The 19,571-nt window shown below is 40.2% G+C and overlaps 2 protein-coding genes across 4 annotated transcripts; one reads left to right on the plus strand and one right to left on the minus strand.

The window, feature by feature from the left end:
• The first annotated feature begins 3,957 nt into the window (after window positions 1-3,957).
• LOC120309185 (transcription factor SPT20 homolog) lies at window positions 3,958-7,767 on the plus strand. 2 transcript variants are annotated; one of them, XM_039346152.1, is made up of 3 exons: window positions 4,072-4,109; window positions 4,264-4,367; window positions 4,471-7,767. In XM_039346152.1, exon 3 carries the CDS (start codon window positions 4,487-4,489, stop codon window positions 5,360-5,362), a length of 876 nt encoding a protein of 291 aa, XP_039202086.1. In that variant the 5' UTR covers window positions 4,072-4,109; window positions 4,264-4,367; window positions 4,471-4,486; the 3' UTR covers window positions 5,363-7,767. The 2 variants fall into 2 exon arrangements, with proteins under 2 accessions (XP_039202085.1, XP_039202086.1); XM_039346151.1 differs by lacking the exon at window positions 4,264-4,367 and having other exon boundaries at window positions 3,958-4,109.
• Window positions 7,768-7,879: 112 nt separating this feature from the next.
• Window positions 7,880-19,354, minus strand: ZNF512 (zinc finger protein 512). Of its 2 annotated transcripts, XM_039346148.1 has the most exons (14): window positions 19,118-19,354; window positions 17,076-17,194; window positions 15,972-16,064; window positions 15,667-15,750; window positions 13,755-13,879; window positions 12,882-12,968; window positions 12,382-12,480; window positions 11,994-12,161; window positions 11,526-11,720; window positions 10,294-10,395; window positions 9,857-9,919; window positions 9,314-9,412; window positions 8,805-9,124; window positions 7,880-8,153 (listed from the first exon to the last, which is right to left on the minus strand). In XM_039346148.1, the coding sequence occupies exons 2-13, from the start codon at window positions 17,125-17,127 to the stop codon at window positions 8,837-8,839; spliced, it is 1,455 nt and encodes a 484-aa protein (XP_039202082.1). In that variant the 5' UTR covers window positions 17,128-17,194; window positions 19,118-19,354; the 3' UTR covers window positions 7,880-8,153; window positions 8,805-8,836. The 2 variants fall into 2 exon arrangements, with proteins under 2 accessions (XP_039202082.1, XP_039202083.1); XM_039346149.1 differs by lacking the exons at window positions 15,972-16,064; window positions 17,076-17,194; window positions 19,118-19,354 and having other exon boundaries at window positions 13,755-13,948; window positions 15,667-15,727.
• Window positions 19,355-19,571: the final 217 nt, after the last annotated feature.

Here is a 19,571-nt window from a genome sequence, read left to right on the forward strand (position 1 = left end):
CTTTGTTTCTCAGTATTATTGTAAACTGTAAAGTTACTAAATACAATAATTTCTTTCAGATTATATATATACATATTATATTTAGTAACTTTGCAGTTACTAGTTAATTTAATGTTGGAGGAATAGGGACACCATTTGCCACTCTGTCTTAGGCATAAAAATGTCACGAGTCGGTTTTGAGTTTACATTACAGACGTAACAAATAACTCATTAATCATCTCTTTATTTACTAGCGTTCCCTGAAGACAGATTCCTCATGAATTGTTATTACAGGCCAATCCTTGCCTGAATACCCTAATCTGGTCAGCTCTTTTAATTGATAGCCACCTAGAATTTATCAGAAGATGGGAAGCTATATAAATGTTTTAAACAAATAAAGAAATAAACAAAGATAGTTGCTTGGTTCAAAGTCCTCTGACAAACATACCAACTTTTCAGCCTAGAAAATATAAATGTTTTGAACAGTCTTGTCCAAAACTCTCTCTCTATATATAACTGAATATAAAGTTTTGGGGGAAAAAATTAAAAATACAAGAGATGGCTGTGATATAGGGTGCATTTGTTTTGTTAGTAGAATGTATGCTATTTTAAGACATTTACAGTATATTGTTGCCCTCCTTTAATGTCCCCTGAGTCACTGAACATTAAAAAGACATTAAATTAGTGGTACTTACAGTGAATTCTCATAGTTGCAGCCATTTTAGCATCCCTGTGATCATGTGATTGTGATTTGGGCTTGGCAACCAGCTTGCAGTTATGACATCACAGTATCCCACAGTTGTGTGACTGCCATTTGCAACCTTCACTGCCAGCTTCTGACAAGCAAAGTCAATGGGAAAGCCAGCAGTATATTGCAAATAGCAATCATGTTACTGCAGGAGGTTGCAAACATGAAAGATTCTCTAATAACAATATCTGGAACTCCCTGAACTGCTGTCCTAAGGTGTCAAGTGTTCGTGACATCACACACCTTATTACTGTGTTGCTTAGTGACAGAATTCCTGGTCCCAATTAACATTGGTAATCAAAGACTACCTGCATAATATCACTCCTCCACTTTTATCCATATAATAACCCCCTTGTGTTGGAGATTAAGCTGAAAAAAATCATCCTGAGAACTGCCACGCGTGGGAAGCTGCAGGGGCTGCTGTTTTTCTCAGAGTAATGAAAGAAGTCATGGGTTCAAGCTCAGTCCCTTTCAGTGTCTATGGATGATGTCACGAAGCATGTACAAAAAAGCCAGGGCTTCAGTGTCTTATTGTTGCAGTGCTGCCTGTATCATGCCGCCTTTATGGATGCTGCTCCTGCCACAGCTGAGAGGGTGTTCCTGAACTTAAGGAATTCCAGCTTGAAATGATTTGGGAATAAGTCCAAATATTAAAAAGGAATTTCCTGCAGAAAACAAGGAAAAGCAGAATTGGGGAAAGCCAATATCACACTGAAAACAAATTTTGTTACATATTAGTTACTGGAATTGAAACTTGGTTTTGGGTGCATATACAGAGGTCCTTGCAGAAGAGAGTCTGAGAATATTTTAGCCTCCTTTGTATGCCTCCTGATTAAAAAGACTAAATGTTACTGCACCTTTATGCAAAGTTGATTCAGAATGATATGAGTTAGTAAGCTCTAAGCTCCAAGGGCTTTTTTTTAAAATGTGACTTTGGTAAGTTAATGGGCAATTTTAGATTTTGAAGGTAGACATCAAACCAAATGTACAATCAGCAGTGGCCACTGAACATTGGTAAGAACTCATGTCTGAGTCTATAATGTAGAGTAAGAGCAAAAAAATATCAATTCTTTGCACTTATTGCATCCAGACTCTGGACCTACAAACGTGTTCCATGAAACCCAGACCCTTCTAGAGAAGGATGGGCAAACCACAGTTCCAAACCACAGCTAATGTTGCTGGTTTCTTAGCAGATAAAGATGCTCATACCCACTCTCGTTTGGAAACCAGCTGACAGAGTCTACTGCGATGTGTGGAGCAATGTCATGCAGAATTATCTGTGATTCTTTTGAACATGAAGTGTCAGAGAAGTTCTTCTATGGTTGGAATGTTGCCACACTCAACCTGGCTTGACCCCTGCCCTTCTTGGCTTGTCCAAGCAGGGTATATGTAACTGGATTCAGGAGGCTGTTAATGCTTCTTTGAATAACATTGTTCACCTTGAAGGAGACAGTAGCACACCTCCTGAAAACCCTACATGAACTCAGCCATTCCTGACAACGTTTCACCTACAGTAATTTCCAATATCTGTTTTCTGATGAAGATTGTGGTGTAGGTAATGAGGGAAGTGCTGCCCAGAAGGACTTGGTATGTAATCTGAAGATTATTCTGGACTCATAGTTTCTGCTGAAACAGCAGATGGAAGTTGTGACAGGAGGGTCTTTGATGGCTACATCAGTTAATAGTGGAACTGTTGAAGTGTTTCTACTAGAAGACATCTTTGCCATCCCAGGGTGGGACCAACCCAGTGGTGGGATAAAGCCAGTTCGCACCACTTCAGCAGAACCAGTAGCTAATTTTTTGTTGCCCAGGCCCAAAATGGACTTCCGGAAATGGCATCCACACAGATAACCGGTTGTTCACATATTTGAATCCCACCACTGGACCAACCACTATTAGTATGATTACTAATCATAGAAGAAACTTCTTAAAGTACTTGCTTCAAAAAAAAATAAAAGAGTTAAAAGACTGAAATTTCTCCTGGATATCTGGAGGTTATTAAAACCACCATGAGAGAGGCTTAGATAACATTATATCAGATATTAGATAAGATCAGATAATGTTGCTAACAAGCCCAGCTCTTAAGGAACAGAATAAAGGGGAAAAAAGGAATGCTACCTGTTAAGAATAAATTAGAACAGAAATATAAATTAACTATAGGGTTATCACCTGGTGGATAAAATAATTGCAATTTGCAAATGAAATATCTCTTCTGCCAGCCTACATGGAGCCAAACTCCAGAACTTTGGCAAAAAGGAAAAACAGCACTGCAGTCCAAGACTGTAAATATCGAACCTGGAAGGATTATATTGATTTATCCACTACCTATTGTGACAGACAGTGCCCCCTCAAATTACTTTGCTAACTTTGCACTAGTCTTTACTCTACAGTTATTGGGGCTTATGGTTTTCTTTCCAGTGATCAATTGAACCCTAAATATTCACATGATAATTGGGAGTCTTAAATATCCATATTTAAAAAGGTCCTGCAACATAGAGAGCCTCTTGGAAGCAAGAGGGGCCCTAAACTCTACCCTCAAGAACTTCCAGAAGCAGAGAGAGAGAGAGAGAGAGAGAGAGAGAGGGAGGGAGGGAGGGAGGGAGGGAGGGAGGGAGGGAGAGAGAGAGAGAGAGATGCTGCACTAGAGGTAGTGCTTCTAAAAGTGGCCAAGCACATTCATTCATTAGATTTATATCCCATTTTTGATTTAGAACCTCAAGGCAACAGTCATAGCACTCTTTTTTTCAGTTTTTCCTACAGTGAGGAGAGAGAGAGAGAGATCATGCATATCATCAAATGATTACAAAGACTGAGGATTTTCATTCCACTTTCCAACAAATGGCTGAACAGATGGAGACGCCAATAAAGGAGAATATTTGTAGATTAGAGCTGTAGCTTAGGGGTCCTTGGTGGTCTCTGAGCTTGGTTATTTTCTTGCAGGCATTTCATTACTCAAATTAGGTCACCTCATCAGTGCTGTACAGTGCAGCCCTGATGATGTGACCTAGTTTGGTTAATGAAATATCTACAAGAAAGCAACCAAGCTCAGAGAGCACCAAGGATCCCTCAAATGGAGAAGCTTCAAGAAGTACACAAAGCCTTGATCTTTCAACGTTGCAATGGCAATAAGATTTGGCCAGGCTGAATATCTATTGTGTATGTACATAAATGTATTGTCACCCAAATCCTCAGCTTAGCAGCAGCTGATGTAATAAGCCATACAGCTTGGAAGGATGAATTTTTGGTCTTGGCTCCTGAGTCACCAGATGGTTATGAAAGAAAGTCACTCTTCCCTCCTCCCTTTGGCTCCACCCCCCTCCCAGGCACTAAGCAACAAGAAAACACAGAAGGGATTTGTTCAAAGCTGCAAAAGAACTTTCAGGTAGGCTCCTTACACACTTTTTGTTGAGCTTCTCCCCCCCCACCCCCCAGCAGAACACCCCCTTCCATATCACCTCCTTCATACTAACTTTCCCCTTCGTAAACTACTGTATGAAGCCTTCTGGCTTTTCACACATATCTTCTTCCATCTTTAGAATCCCTTCAGTTCTGCTGGCCCCGTTTTTTCCACTGCTGAGCCTGAATCCCACAGACACTAGAAGAGGGTTCCTGCGTGAGCTTCAGCCTTAGCATGATCGAGGTTGTTGGAGCAATTGCTCTTGTTCTTCCCTTTTCTTAAGCTAATCCGGGTTGAGGTTTTTCTCCCTGCTTTGACCTGAACATAACGTCCATCTGCTTTCCAGCCCTCCAGGCAAGGTGATGGCTCCGAAGCCCCAAAAGAAAAAGAAAGCACAGCCAGCCAGGTCCAAGCTCACAGCTTCAAGGGCCACTGCCCAGGACACCGTGGAATCCGGGCCAGACAATGCCTTGCTGCTGCCAGTACAACAGGAATATGAGAGCGTTTGCCGAAACCTGGAGGATTTGAGAGGGAGGAGGGCACAGCTGAGGGCACAATATGAGTTCCTCCAGCAAGAGGCACAAGACCTCCAGAATGAGAGCCAGGAGTTTGCCGGCTACCTAGCCAAGCGAGCCCGAAGGCGCCAGGGTGTGGTGGTTTCTCTAAGTGAAGAGAACCAGGAGTTGCTGCGCCAAATCCAGCAGCAGCACCAAGAAGTGATTGCCCGTTCTCAGGAGCAAGAGGCAGCTCTGCGGGAACAGCTGCTCCAGAAAGAAGCTGAGCTGGCCCGTCTCAGCTCTGAATTGGAGGGACTGCGTGAGGTGCAAGCCCTGAAGCAACAGCAGACCTCCTACATTCGGCAGCTGCAGAAGGAGTTGGCGGCTGCGCAGGAGCAGCATATGCAGCACCTGGAGGCAGCCAAGATACGAGCCTTGAGAGAGAAGATCGCCCAGGAACAGGAGGCATGGCAGGAAGTGGAGGGCTTGGCTCAGCAGGTACAACAGTTGGCCTTGCAGTGCCTTCAGGAGCACAGCCAGACAGTTTGCCAGCAGAATAAGGAGCTGAAGAAGGAGCTGCACCAGCTGGTCCAGCGAGTACAGAAGCTGCAGGAGCATAAGCACCGATTGCAGAAACAACTGGAGCAGCTGTGGCGAGAGCATGGCTGTTTGCAGGACTTGGCCTATCTGCGTGGCCGGTTGAGTGGTAGAGCTTCTGGCCTTGTGTGGCAGGAGGAGTGAAACGCAACGGCCAGAGAAACTGCATTCAGCCAAGACAATTAGGACACTTGACCACTTAACAGAGGGACTGGCACAACATGATTAATTGGTGTGGTTTCTATTATTTTTGGAAGGAGGAATTCAGTTTATAAACCTCTGCAGTAATCCAATTAGAAAGGGACCAAAACGTGAACTGTTAAAGATGATTCAATGGGCAAAGGACTTTGGTTGCAATATAATGCTTGATCAATAGGAAAAAATGTGGAGAAATGACTACAATCTGTTTCAAAATGATGCATCCTTAGTACTTAATGCCCAAGAAATGGTCAACGATGTGTAAAGAAATTTCAAATGTATGTTGGAAATGTATTTGTGAAAAACGTACTTTCTACCATCGTTGGTGGATCTGTGGCAAAACAAAGAAATATTGAGACAAATCTTTATTTTAATTCAGAAGGTTCTTAAAATAAATATAAAACTGAAAGAAGAAGTCTTTTGGTTTGCTGGATAAAGAACTTGAAAAAAAAAGGAACTTTGTTACAATATATGTTGACAGCAGCGAGACTTTTATTTGCACAAAGATGGAAAGCTCTATCAATTCCCACACTGATGGAGTTGAGGAGATGGCAAAATTGACTGCTTTAATTAAAAAGAAGAATTTATTTAGTTTTTTTTTCCCATTTGGAAACCACTTCCAGATTTTACTCTCAAAACAGAAAATAGAAATTTTCGATTTTAAGATTTGACTTTGTTGTTATAGAAATGATTTGAATTAATAGAAATATAAAGCAAAAATTTGAGGTTATAACTTTTCTTATAATAAACACTGATAAAAATTAAAGAAAGTGATTGGATCACCAACCCCATTCATGACTGCTAAGTGAAACCAGCCCTCTCATTCCTTCACTTAGGATTCTTCAACCCAAACATTGACAGAGTACCAAGCATCCTCCAGGCACACCAGCAGAATGAACATCTCCTACCAGGATAGCATTGAAAATATCCTCAAATTTATCCCTGCTATACAGTTGGAGGATTATTGCTTTTCATCTCCCATATGTCAAACAGTATACATGCAAGTATCTCAGTTTCAGAAACCTGCCCTCCAAAACAGTATCTCAGCTGCTATTGTCAATAGAGGACTAGAAAATGCATTGACACAGCATAGGGTGTATGGTTAGTATCAACCTTAGGCTTTGCAAATGTAGCATATTTGGCCTATCGATGAGACTCTGTATTTGCAAACTGAAAAAGCGGATTCATTCAGAACTCAAGTTAAGCATGTGTGAATATGAGTGGGGATCAAATTCCTCTTTCCCATTATCATAGGAGTCATTTTTAATGGAATTCTGCATTGATTCATGTAGCCTATATATACTAATAGATTTAATAGCTCTTTGTTTAGATTATTTAGTGTTTAACTTGTTCATTTATTTTATGTTGTCTGATTATTCTTTTCCTGAGGCTAATAAAATTGTAATACGAATCAATTGGGCTTGACTGAATACTTTGCCCAAGAGGATTCGTTCTACTGCATGACTACAGTTTCACATTGCCAGAGAAAGACTCGGTATACAAAGGGAAGGACAGGTTAATATGTAATCCATGGAGGCTGAGGAATAAAGCTGACATAGCAGTCCTGTTGGGGACTGTTTTAAAGGGGAAAGTAATGCCAGGCCTGCTGAGTGGGGTTAATGCTTTCATGACATGCTGTTCTGATTTTTAATTATCCCAAACAAGGACCTTTCCAATACCCATTATGTGTTTTAGAACTCCTTAACTTGAGGCTAAATTGTTATCTGCAAGCAGTCCTGAGTAAAAACCTCTTAAATTACATTGGTCTGTCAAGAGAAATAATCCCATTGTATACTCCCTTGGGAAGCTTTACTAGCATTACTACATATGATGTATGACCGTAATTGGAGTCTGCCAATTATGTTTGCAGGCTGTGCTGATTATTAAGTGAAGCACTCACGTGATCGCCTCACTTTATGGTCCTAATCCCTGCTTTTGCTGTTGCAGTTAAGCAACTGTGCAGGTTGTTAGGTGGAGCATGGGGTACCTCAGTGGTGGAGAAGATTCAGGGAGATCTAATGCATCTTCCCAATTCACATGGGGCCTGCTCCCAAAATGGCGCCCACTTTCAGGGCGGCACCACACGGCTTCTACATAGAAAGGCCATGCTGTGGATTGGCTACTTTCTGAAAGAGATCTATAGGAAGAATGATTGACCCATGATAGAGGGATGGGGAGAAGGGCGTGAAACACTGTGAGGTGGGAAAAGAAAGGAGTTCCCAAAAAAGCTCCATCAATTAATTACTCAGGAAACCCTTTTGCATAATACAAGGGAACTTAATTTAACCACAAACAAGGCCAGATCAATTTTAGTTAAATGTAATCACTCACTAGATGAGTGCAGCTCATTTATGTAGGTTCTCTACTCCTGTATTAAATTCATGGGAAGGAACTCAGTTCTTGTTTGCTTTTTATTATATAGTAACAGTAAATTATAATTTTGACACTCAAAAATATACACAATTAGAGTGATTAGTAACTTTATTTTCTATGTGATATAATATTTCATAAGCATATGTTGCAAGTTAATCCTATGCAAGCACTTGGCTCAGTATATAACAGTATGTAACAGATCTTGTTTTACTGCAACTAGACTGGAACAGTGGAATTTCAGGAAAGTCTTCTTACTCATGCTGTTGACCAGTTCTTCTCTCAGACACTCTGCTCTCTATCTTCACCGAACTTGCAAGAGGTGAATTCAAGCCAAGAATCTCTTCTCTTTCCTGTTTCCAGGTGCCTGTGATTGAGAAACATGTCTTTCTTATTTCCAAGTGTCAAAACTATAACTGCAGTCACTTTTATGGTCCCTTAAAAAGAAAATGTGGACTGTTGGCCATGGAAAAATCTTACATCTATCCCAATGTACTTATATCTGTCTCTTAGGGTAGATGGAACATTCCCCCCTCTCCTTCCCAAGATTTGGATCTTTCCAGCATTTGGAATTGCAGATGCTGAAACATTTCAAAGGAAAAAAGCCTTAAATAGTTGAAGTCAGGATTTGGGGAGCAGAGTAAATGATTGAGATCAATTGATTCCCAAGTCCTATCCCTGCTAGATTCTTATATATTACATTTGAGAACTTAAATACATTTTCTCCTGTAGTGTGCAATGGAATGTCTCTGAAAAACTTGTGAAAATTTATTATTTCCAAATGGCCAGATTTCATCTATTACAGCATTTCTCAATCATGGCAATTTTAAGAGGTATGGACTTCAACTCCCAAAATTCCTCAGCCAGCAAGTCCATACCTCTTAAAGTTGCCTAGTAACTAGCAGGACTATTAGTAGTTTGATTTCACTCCTCAAACCAATCACCTCTCTCCTCTCTCTTCCTTCCCCCAGGTTTTGCTAAGTACATGCTCCCTAAGTATAAGATACTTCTGCTGTACCTGTCCTGCAAAGCAGAAATTCCTGCAGGAGGCTATTTCTTTGCCCTTCTGTGACTGAATTTCGAAGGGAGAGAATCCTCTTCTTCCAGGCTCCTACTTTCACAGTCTGCCATCTTAGAATGGCTGACTTTGACCTCCTGCCGTTGGTTCTGATCCGGTCCTAGCCTTGGTGACTTCTTTGGAGTGGCGCTCCGCAGCTTCTTCTTACGGCTCCGACTGGACACGTGCTTCTTGCGTTGCCTTTTTTGTTCAACTTCCTTTTGCTGCAGCTTTACCAGTTTTTCAAAGCTCTTAGTGCTGTTTGTGTTATCAAACCAGTCCTGAGAGGAAGAGGCACAATACAAATACTGGGCACACACTGATGACCTTGACTCATACCCCACAGGAAAAGGGAAAAAGTTTGAACCCTTTCCCTCTCCCACCCATGAAAAAAAGGCAGAAAAAAGGCCTAAAGCTATGGAGTGTGTGCAAACACACACAGGTCAATGTGTTTGAGACCAACTCCTCACCTCAGAGTGCACAGTGTTTATATGGTACTTGACCCCACTCTCAGACACAAACTCCTTCTCACAAAGCAAGCACTTGTACTTCCCAGCGACGAACTCACCCTGTAATTGAGGAAGGACAAAAATCATTAGCATTCCTGGCAATGACAGTGAACCATAAGGAAAAGAAGTGAGACTGGGCAAGAGGTTTTATTCTGGGGAATTTTGAAATATTATGGCTTTCCTCTGGATCATGTTGATCATATCTAAAACACGATAAACCTTTTCCTATCCATGAAAAGGCCAGAGTGAAATGATCTGGAGGAAAAATAAAATGATCTTTCTGTCCTCAAAGGTAATATTTTCCACAAACTAAGTTAGGGAGCTATACTGATATCACTTAAGTGGGCAAAGTCTCACATACAAAATATGAATCTTTTGGAGAGGACAGATCTGGCAGAAAATACATTGGAACTGACTGTATGCCTGGTTTCCCCTGGTTCGGCCTAGGACTTTTCCTGGCAACAACTGGGAAGGCCTCCATACAGCTTGTCAACTGATACATACCAGGGTGCAATTGCCCAGATGGGCCTTAAGACCAGAGATGCTGCCGTAGACACACTCACAACCCTTGAGAAAACAAAACAGAAATAAGGTCACTATGTAAAGATCGAGTGATCTAGGCTGATAACTATGAGGAAAAAGGATTTCACACAAGCTATAACAATCATTAATTAGTTGGTGTGCTTATGGAAAGAGGCTTTCCTTTGTGCCTGTAGAAGATACATGACAGAAAGTAATAAAAGGTTCACAGATCTGCAGATTTTCCACAGATGTTTCTTATGTATTGGGCCAGTTTGGAAATAGAATAAAACTGTTCCATCGAATCAATTAATCACGACTACATTTCTAATGACATTGCCATGAGAAAAATACTAGTTTTAACTGCAAACCTTACTCCCTGCTCACCAAATTCAATCTTACCTGGCAGGGGCTATGGTTACCTGGTTGGGGCAATGGACCCGTCTGTACGTCTTTATTTCTGACCTCCACTTGCACAGAACCTCCTGGCTCACAGCAGGCATTCCCGGTCGAGTATATTTCAGCTGAGACAGGAGAAACAAAAGCAAAAACTAGAGTTCAGGAGCTGATGCTGTCATCTCTATATAGCCTTTGTAGATGAAGCTGCCCTTTCTACCTACTGTGTTCAAGTCAATCATCCCCTCTTACAGAGCTTTGACGTCAGGCAAGATCATTGCCTAATCAAGCTCACAGCATATATTCAGGCAGATGAATTTCAATTTGCCCTACCATACCCCAGCATGGATATGGATATTAGGGTTAGGAGTTAGGACTTAGGGTTTTAAAAATCTAACATAAAAGATAGAAACTGTTAGCAAAGCTATAGCCAACTGGAATTGGTTATTTATGACATTTCAAGATGCCCAACTTCTAAAAAGACTCTGGGTAGTTTACAACTCTAAAAAAACTATATTTCAAAAACAAAAATCATGAGAACCAAGACAAAATCACACTAAGAACTTCCAATTTCCTCTAGAAAAGGGACAGACAACTGCTAGTCACCAAAGTCTTAGGAACGATGCACAAAATCCTTCCAATGATAAATTCTAACCATAAACATCATCCCAAATAGTCTTGCGTATCCCACAAAAAGAATGGAAAATGTTACTTTAAGTCATAGAAGAGCTGCTTTTGTACATATAATTTAAACAAAGCCTGGTTTGCACTAACTCTGTGTTGATTTAATAATCTTCTATTTAGTTCAGGTCTAATTCCTGAGGATTTTGTAGCAAATCTATAGTGTCTCTTTGCCTCTCTCCGTGTATGCAACATTCCAAGAAGGATGCAAATAAATCAGCTTGGATACTCAGTTATGAACAAAGATTTAGTATTATTTCGTAAGGTAATCTCAAAAACAGGGCAAATTATATTTCAAGAACTGCAAATTCCCTCTCATACTGGAATGGCTCAATCATTGTCTGAAGGAATAAGGAAAAGCAGCTCTTCCCTGAACTTTGTACAGTCATAGCCTGCAAGAGAATGGTTGCCATGGATGCTCCACTGATCTGAAGTCACAAAACTGCAATAAAACTATGTGCCCCAAGAACCGATTTGCTCCTCTCAAGCAGTTAAGAACTTTTAATTGTGGTATTTCATTTCTTAGCTACATAGACCTTGGACATATTCCTCTTTATAGAACATGCAAATCTTGTACCTTCCGATCATCAGGAACAAGATCCTGCAAGACTTTCCTCTTTGGCCACTCCTTTACAAGTTCTTCATTGGCCAATTCATGCAGGTAGTAGGCAGCCACCTTAGCAGACTTCCTCTGGATTCTACCTATGCTGCTTGATTCCATGCTTGAGTCCTTCATATGGGTTGGCCTGCTGTCTTCGTGGAGAAATGACACCTGACAAGAAAAGCCAATAGTTTACACTATTCAAAGACCTGGGAAGAGAGTTGAATGATAAGAACTGAGTCTTATTATAGAGTCAGAAATACTATGACACAACAGCATTTCTGAATACTATCATGGTCCTCAGCTTTTTCCTTCCTACTCCACAATTATCTTGTGCCCTAATAAGTCCTCCCCCCCCCAAAAAAAAACTTGAAATTCTTGTGAAGGTGAAGAAATCAAGAGACACCAGATATTCTCCCCAGTTTCACTACCCAAAGAACTCACAGGTCCATGCTCAGACTTCAAATGGTAAACAAGGCCTGCCTTGGACCGATACGCTTTATTGCAGTGATGGCATTTTAAAGCCATCTTCTCCAGTTCGGCAGCTGCTTTTCCACATTTCTGTGTGTGGTAGAGATACCCCATTATGCTGGTGAAGCTGCCTGTACATCCCTGTAGAAGCAGGCAGAGAAAAACAGTGGTCAGTTCCTGAGTCGAGAGAGAAAAAACCAGATGCATAAATTTTTCCCCACCTAAGGTCAGAAATCTGGAAGACAAGTCTAATCCACTGCCCCACCACTCCTCAAGAACAGGCAAAGATACTCTTCTTAGGACTTGGGAAAGTCCATTTGAGCTGTAAAAATGTCCCTCAGACTTACTAGCTGAAGCTCACCTCTCTTGTGCACTTGAGCTTGCCCATGCGCTTCAGGACTCTCCGCAAACATTCTCGTTCACTCTGCTTATCCAACTGGCCGGCTTCCTTTCTAATTGGCTGCATAAAAGCAGACAAGGGAAAGATTAATCCAAGGCTATCATTTACAGCAAACCAAAGGAAGTTTACCTTACAAAGAAAAAAACAAGGTAGGCAATGAAAGATGAAAATCTTGCAAGTCAGTCAAAAGGACCTTGGATCTTAGTCCATTCTCCCAGCTGGGCTACATGAGAAATTTCTTGTTTTTCAGAGCTGCTGAGGCATGTGACCTGACAGGGGTTTCTGAACAAAGCACTGAGCTATTATTTTAGCAATGCAACAAATTGTTGCGGGGGGTGGGGGGTTGGTGTCACACCCAATTTCCAAGTGCTAGATAGCATAAATGTTCAAGTTGACTATCCTGGAAGCCCAAAGGTCCTTCTTAGAAAAGACTTTTTATAGATATATTCTTTGCACCATACCAGGCTGTTGTGATCTGCCATGATGTGATACTTCATTCCTGCAAGAGACCGCAACTGTTTCCCACAGTGCTGACATGTGAACATCTCCTAGGAATAGAAAGTGTTAAGACAGCTGAGAGTTTAAGCTGCAATAATTATATGCTATCCTACCTCTCCCTCCATTCAGTGGTACTGAACGATGTCCGATCTTACAATTATAGAATATCTTCATTCTATATAATTTAGAGGAGCTTCACCTAAAATACCTTTCTTGCACATGTATATACATTTCAAAATATGGATTTTGAACTAAAAGGCAAATGCAATTCAATAAAGAAACAGTACATAAAGGTGAAAAGTTCCAGTATTACATTTGCATTGTTGAATCTGAACTAATAATCACTTACCAGGGAATATTCATTCAATATGCAGTAACAATAAAATATAATTTCAGTTTGGAGAACCAAATTTAAAATAAAGCTGAAAACTAATATCTTTAGACATGTTTACCATGCTGTTGCACTTTTTTACGTTGTGCAGTTATGGTAAAAAGAAGATAAAACTGGAAATAAGCAATCGAAATGATAAACTTTTGGATCTCTTCTGCATAAAGAAATACATATTTGGTATTTTTTACTTCAAAAAAGAGGGAGGAGCCCACCCGAAAAACATACAAGGCTAGAATTCTAATGTATTATCTCACTCTGACCATTTTCACTATATATAAGCCATTGCACACTAACCAGAACTTCAAAAGACAAAGGAAACATGATTTGGGATGTGTTAGGGAAATAACTGTCTGATCACCCAGACTAAAGATGAAATGTTGGAACAACTGGATCTTTTTTGATGGCATAACAGAATTCCTAGGGATTGTATTTCCCATCTCCTCACCTGGTGGCAATTTGCCATATGTTTTTTCAATCCTTCCACTGTCTTCCTCACTACAGATCGGCAGATTGGGCAAGCAACACGGCCCTTGTCCAGAATCTCCAAGTACCACTGCTCTTCTAAGCTTCCTGCCAGAGCACAGGATGGTGATGATTCAACATTTTAATCTTCTCTGTAGGTAACCCAACTGGGCTTTCCTTTTGAAGAGCAACAAGATCAGAACAGAACCACCAAAATGGCAGGGTTAAAGCACCTCCATCACAATAAAAATGGTAAGGGGCAGTTTAGTTGAGAGAAGTGGCAAGTAAAGAGGGGGGATATGAATACAAAATCAGGGATGGTGCAGTAGACTGGGAGATCTAGGACAAGCAAAGGAAGCATGTATTAATTATGCTTCAATGGGCTACTTCCTGGCTTAGAAGCAGAGTACTTCTACATTCCAGCCACTGCAAGGGAAGAAAGTTCATGTCCTGCTTATGGAAGCAGAGCCAATGAATTTTAAATGATCTTGGCAGTGATCTAGATCAAACCTTGATGAATCCAGGATCCAACTTACAGCATTAATAGAGAGCCAGTTGTGTCAAATAATTTCCAGCAAAAGACAACCCAGTGTCTCCCAATGTGTTCCTCTATCAAACAAGAATTTGGTAAAGAATTTGATTGAGAATTACCATAGACAAATTTGGTAAAGCATTACTGGACTTGGTATGTCTTTTGTCTAAGTCAGCTACAAGATGCTTAGAAGTGAGGCTATTCTCTCGGAAAGATTTAAGCTGAAATTTGATATGCATAGGAATAAGTTCTAATGAACATCAGAGAAAATTTGTATTGGCCCCATATGCGTCTAGAGCATCTTTCTTTCCAAAATAAAATTGTTTTGAAATTATATGCAAAAATAGCTTTGCCTGAAAATGTCCCAAAGGTGCTTTTTTTTTTTTTTTTCCTTCAAATGACAACTGGACTTTCTTGCTTTTTCTTGAAGATGTTCTGCTTCTCCAAGAAGCTTCTTCAGTTCTAACTGGGGAAGGAAGGATTTATTCTCTTTTCAGTCAGCCAGTTGTTAATATTATGAGAGTCATTAAAATCACCTGGGGGTTAATCTATGTTTTCAGAGTACCTGATTCAGAGTGCAAATGAGTATGGAACCATCTTGGGACTGCTGAAAAGATTGCATTGTAAACAGGAGATTTTGTTTCCCCAATGTACAAGTCTGTACATGCCTCATTGCATTACACTGCATATACAGCAGCACTGCGCTATTTGTGCCTGGGTGTTTGTCTTAGGAGTGGACAAGCTCTTTTCTTGTAGCAAAAGGAAAAAGAGAAAGAACAAAAACACATCAATGAAGCACTCAAAACCGTGGATATCCCAACTGGGCCTTTGTCAAATTCACAAAAAGATCCAGTAGGAGCACTTTCACTACAGACATAGAAAAGAAGCAACTTTGTCATTCTGTTCCATTGAAGGAGCATCATAAATCCTTCCTTCCCCACCAGTTAGCTAGAACTGAAGAAGCTTCTTGGAGGAGAAATGAAATGTCTTCAAGAAACATCAAGAAAGTCCAGCTGCTGTTTGAAAAAAGCACCTTTGGGATAATCATGACCTGGATGACTGAGAATCTCCATAGACCTTTGCCTGGAAAGAACTAGGTAGGATTCTCTTCTTATATCTTTATGTAGGTATCTCTAGTACTGCATTTATATAGATAGTATCACTAAGCCTTTGGTAGTATAGTTATCCTTTTTTGGCTGCATATATAAGTGCCAATCTCCTTTTCCAATTCTACTGGGAAATGGAAAGATGTATGACCCCCTTTCCAATACTATAAAGTCCGAAACTGTGATAGTTCTTGTTATTTCTACAATACTCATATATTCTTCCTTACAAGGATTTTATATGGGATTCTGCATCTTACCTGCTACATATGCTGATGGTTCCGGCTTTCTAGAGCACTTTTGGGACTTCAAATTAGGTTGTTTTCCCACTGACTGTCTTTTTCCTGGGAGAAAGGCAAGCAAATGTGAGATTTTTCTTTTACATCTGGGGAAAAAACTCACCTAAATACTGAAAATCCTCAAATTGGCATTAGGGAAAGATAGAAGAAAAAGCAAGAGTATCAGTCCACTGACTGGATCAATTGGGAAGCCATCAAAGGAAATAAATATATAGGGGTCGCCTAATCTATGCCAATTAGAGAATTGGGAATACTATTCTACTCACCCGAAACTTTTTGCTTCTTTTTGGGAAGTTGTCTGTAGTCTTCTTCATCATCTTGTTCCATCCTATGCTTTGACTTGGAGTGGGAATCTCCAGCTTGGGAGAGATACCAAGATAGCTTTTTTATATTTACAGATTTAAAAAAGCAAATATAGGCTCAAGACATATGCAACTATAGCCTGAATGATTTTGTGTGTTTGTGTGCCTTCAGGCCAATGTTGACTTTTGGTGACTTCTTGGATCTAATCCCTACAGCTTTCTTGGTATGATTTTTAGAAGTGTTTTTTGCCATAGCTGAGAGAAAATAACTAGCCCAAAATCACCTAGGTGGCAGCATGCCCAAGATGAGCATAGAATTTTCAGAATTAATCCTAACTTTAACTATGATATCAAACCAACTGTTTTAATAAAAACATTAATCAAATATTTACATTTTGCAGTTGTTTACCCAGTCTCTCTTAAGATTAAATTTAACACAAAATAAGACTAACTACAAAGTGGCTATGCAAAATGTCAAAAAGAAGCAATCTTATTATCTGAACCCATGACTTCAAGTATGGAACAATTAGTTAGCCAGCTAAAGTATCCATCACTGCAGTTACATTGTAAATAAAACTAGACTATTTTCTTTTTCTTCCTTTCCTTTTTCCTTTTATAATAAAACTCTGACACATTCTTAGATTTAAATATAATTTAAGTTTAAAATTACTAAATTAAAAAGAAACAAAGTGACAGAATCTGTAATTTGCACTCACAGAGAAAGGACAGTATCTATTTCTACCTGGGACTGCTCTAGATGAACATGATTTTAACAAATTATTATAAACTCACAACTCTCTAATCAAGAGAGAGCAAGAAAATATATTATGATATATTCCAAATGGGGAAATTTCTCTCTAATTCTAAGGAGAGACACTGAATATATTTGTTATATTATTATTATTCATTCACTTATGATTCTAATTTACCACCAGATTTCCCCAAACATTCCTAATTGTTTACAATATATCCAATAAAAACATAAAAATAGTACACATTATACATAAATAAAATCCATAAGCTCCATTATGCTCACACTATTAAGTTTTTTTCAAAACTCATCTATACCTTTCTTCTCCTCTTCCATAACAGCCTTGGCAGAAGGCTTCATCCCTTTCATCTCAAATCAGCACCTGGCCCATGAATGGCTCCATTATGTCCAAGGCCTGTCCTTCTACTCGTTAGCTCTGAGAAGAGGAGAAAGCATCACTATTCATAGAGTACCTCATGAACCCACTTATAAATCTGGCGGATGCATTTGCACATACTAAGCTTCATTACTTTTAATATTGGTCTGCTTTTTCTGTGTTCTACTGAGTAAACGAACTAGGTCCATGTGGTCAACATGTGGTTCAATATATCATGAAAGATCAGAAAATGGTTTAATTCAATGACCGGTAAAGCACTGCAGCAAAAGTGTCAAAAAACTTCAGGTGATAATCAGTATGTTTATTATTGGAAACAACATATAAGTAGAAATTATGAGAAGTTGAGTTCTTCAGTCCTTTATTGAGTTCCATGGTGACTTCAAAAAACCTTTCCAGAGCGCTCCCCACAATGAAACAATTGAATTCTAACTAAGTAGAACCTTGAATTGGAGTTGAAGTTAAATAAATGCAGTTCCTTCAGAACTGATACATACTGTAATCCTTGAACTGAGAGAGGCCTTTTAACCTCTATTCAATCCCCTATTCAATACACATAAATCATCTAGTTACATGTAAATTTTAAATATGACTCTTTTACAGATTTTCTTTAACAACATATTTTACTGGCAATTTTGGAAGGGCATGGAATGTGAGTTTTAGTAGCCATAAACTGATTGATTTCATTAACTATGCTTTTTCTAAATTTTTACTATACAAAGGCATGTAACTATTGGTTATCTTAAGTTTTAATTATTTTTCAACTGGCTACATGTTGTGCACCTTGCTGAAAGGCAAGCTATGAAAATTATTATGAATGGAGGAAGGTTGACTCAGCCTTCCATCCTTCCAAGGTGGGTAAAATGAAAATCCAGATTGTTGGGGGGGCAATATGCTGACTCTGTAAACCGCTTAGAGAGGACCGTAAAGCACTATAAAGCAGTATATAAGTCTAATTACTATTGCTAATCTAAAATGAAATCATTCCTAACAAGATAACTATCTAGTCTCCCCCTGAACACATCCAATGATTACTCCATTTATTCTATGCCAATGTCTCTCAACCTCGGCAGCTTGAAAATGAGTGGCGGGGGAATTCTGGCAGTTGAAGTCCACCCATCTTCACGCTGCCGAGGTTGAGAAACACTGTTCTATGCATATTACCTTTTACACAAAACCATCTGAGAAACCTTGAGTCAGTCACAGATAGTCCTTGACTTACAAACACAACGGAGCCCAAAAATTATGTTGTTAAGTAAGACATTTGTTCAGGGATTTTTGCCCCGTTTTATGACCTTTCTTGCCACAGTTGTTACATGAATCATTGCAGTTCATAAGTTAGTAACCTGGTTGTTAAGTGAACCTGGCTTCCCATTGACTTTGCTTGTCAGAAGGTCACAAAAGGTGATCGCATGATCTTAGCGCAGAGCAACGGCCATCAGTTGCCAAGCATCTGAATTTTGATGACTTGACCATGGGGATGCTACAAAAGGCGGAACTGTGAAAAACGGTCACATTTTTCCAGTGCCGTTGTAACTTTGAATGGTCACTAAGCGAACTGTTGTAAATCGAGGACTACCTGTAATAGCAAACCACTTCCGATAAAAATCTTGCCAAAAAAACCTGCAGTTCAAGAGGATCCCAGGAATCAAAAACCGACCCTAAAGCACAAAATAATGCAGTAAATAATAATACGTTATGACTCTCAAACTGCCGAAATCCCACAGTAATAATTTAGTAATTAGGTAAATTAGGTGAAACGTACAAATATGAGCCGGTTCTAACAAAAGAGGGAAAACTGGCGAAAACAGAGGGTTCCCAGGGCAGAACGAGTGGGCGGCCGGCTAAAGTACGCAATCTTCGCTCCTCTCTGGCCAACGGCCACGAGCCTGGCTTCCTAACGGACCTTCAGGAGGGAACGGCAGAGCTCCGACCTCCTTCCCAGCAGCCGGCCGTATGACTCACCTTTGCGACAGGTTATCCTCCTGCGCAGCGGTCCGGCGCGGGATCCCGAGATCAAGGAAACGTGGCTAGAGAGCCACGCAAAGGAGGAAGTCCCGTAAACAGCACCCAGCCGACCAGCTCTCCCCTTCGAGCCTCAGAGGAAGCGGAAAGAGGAGAGGCGATTGTTTCCCCTTCCTGGTTGCCTAGGTGACGCAAAGTGTGTCACTACGCAGACGCTGCGTAGGGGCCTCCCCTCCCCCATTCTCGCTACCCGCTGAGAACATAATTTCCTGCAGCCGCATCCTTATCTTAGAATCTTAGAATTAGAACACCCCCGCCCGCCCACCCGTGACGGTGGTACATTATAATGGCCGATTGGCCCAGTCTAACTATCACAGCTCTATGCTGAAAAGGTTTGGTGGTTCAAAGTTCACCAGGAATACTGTGCAGAGGTGGGGAACCGATGGCCCTATTA

This window comes from Crotalus tigris, unplaced genomic scaffold, assembly GCF_016545835.1.
Source record: "Crotalus tigris isolate CLP2741 ecotype Arizona unplaced genomic scaffold, ASM1654583v1 scf7180000017987.690289119674:8195010, whole genome shotgun sequence".
In the NCBI taxonomy this organism is placed as follows: Eukaryota; Metazoa; Chordata; class Lepidosauria; order Squamata; family Viperidae; genus Crotalus; species Crotalus tigris.

What these genes read in the sequence shown, in the direction of transcription:
- LOC120309185 (XM_039346151.1), top strand. Translation starts at nt 3,961, where the DNA reads ATGAATTTTTGGTCTTGGCTCCTGAGTCACCAGATGGTTATGAAAGAA. An exon ending in AGCTGCAAAAGAACTTTCAG is followed by an intron (nt 4,110 to 4,470) that starts GTAGGCTCCTTA and finishes TCTGCTTTCCAG; the next exon opens with CCCTCCAGGCAAGGTGATGG.
- ZNF512 (XM_039346148.1), bottom strand. Translation starts at nt 17,127, where the DNA reads ATGAAAGGGATGAAGCCTTCTGCCAAGGCTGTTATGGAAGAGGAGAAG. An exon ending in ATATGGCAAATTGCCACCAG is followed by an intron (nt 12,969 to 13,754) that starts GTGAGGAGATGG and finishes TTCTATTCCTAG; the next exon opens with GAGATGTTCACATGTCAGCA. An exon ending in TAAACACTGTGCACTCTGAG is followed by an intron (nt 9,125 to 9,313) that starts GTGAGGAGTTGG and finishes TCTTCCTCTCAG; the next exon opens with GACTGGTTTGATAACACAAA.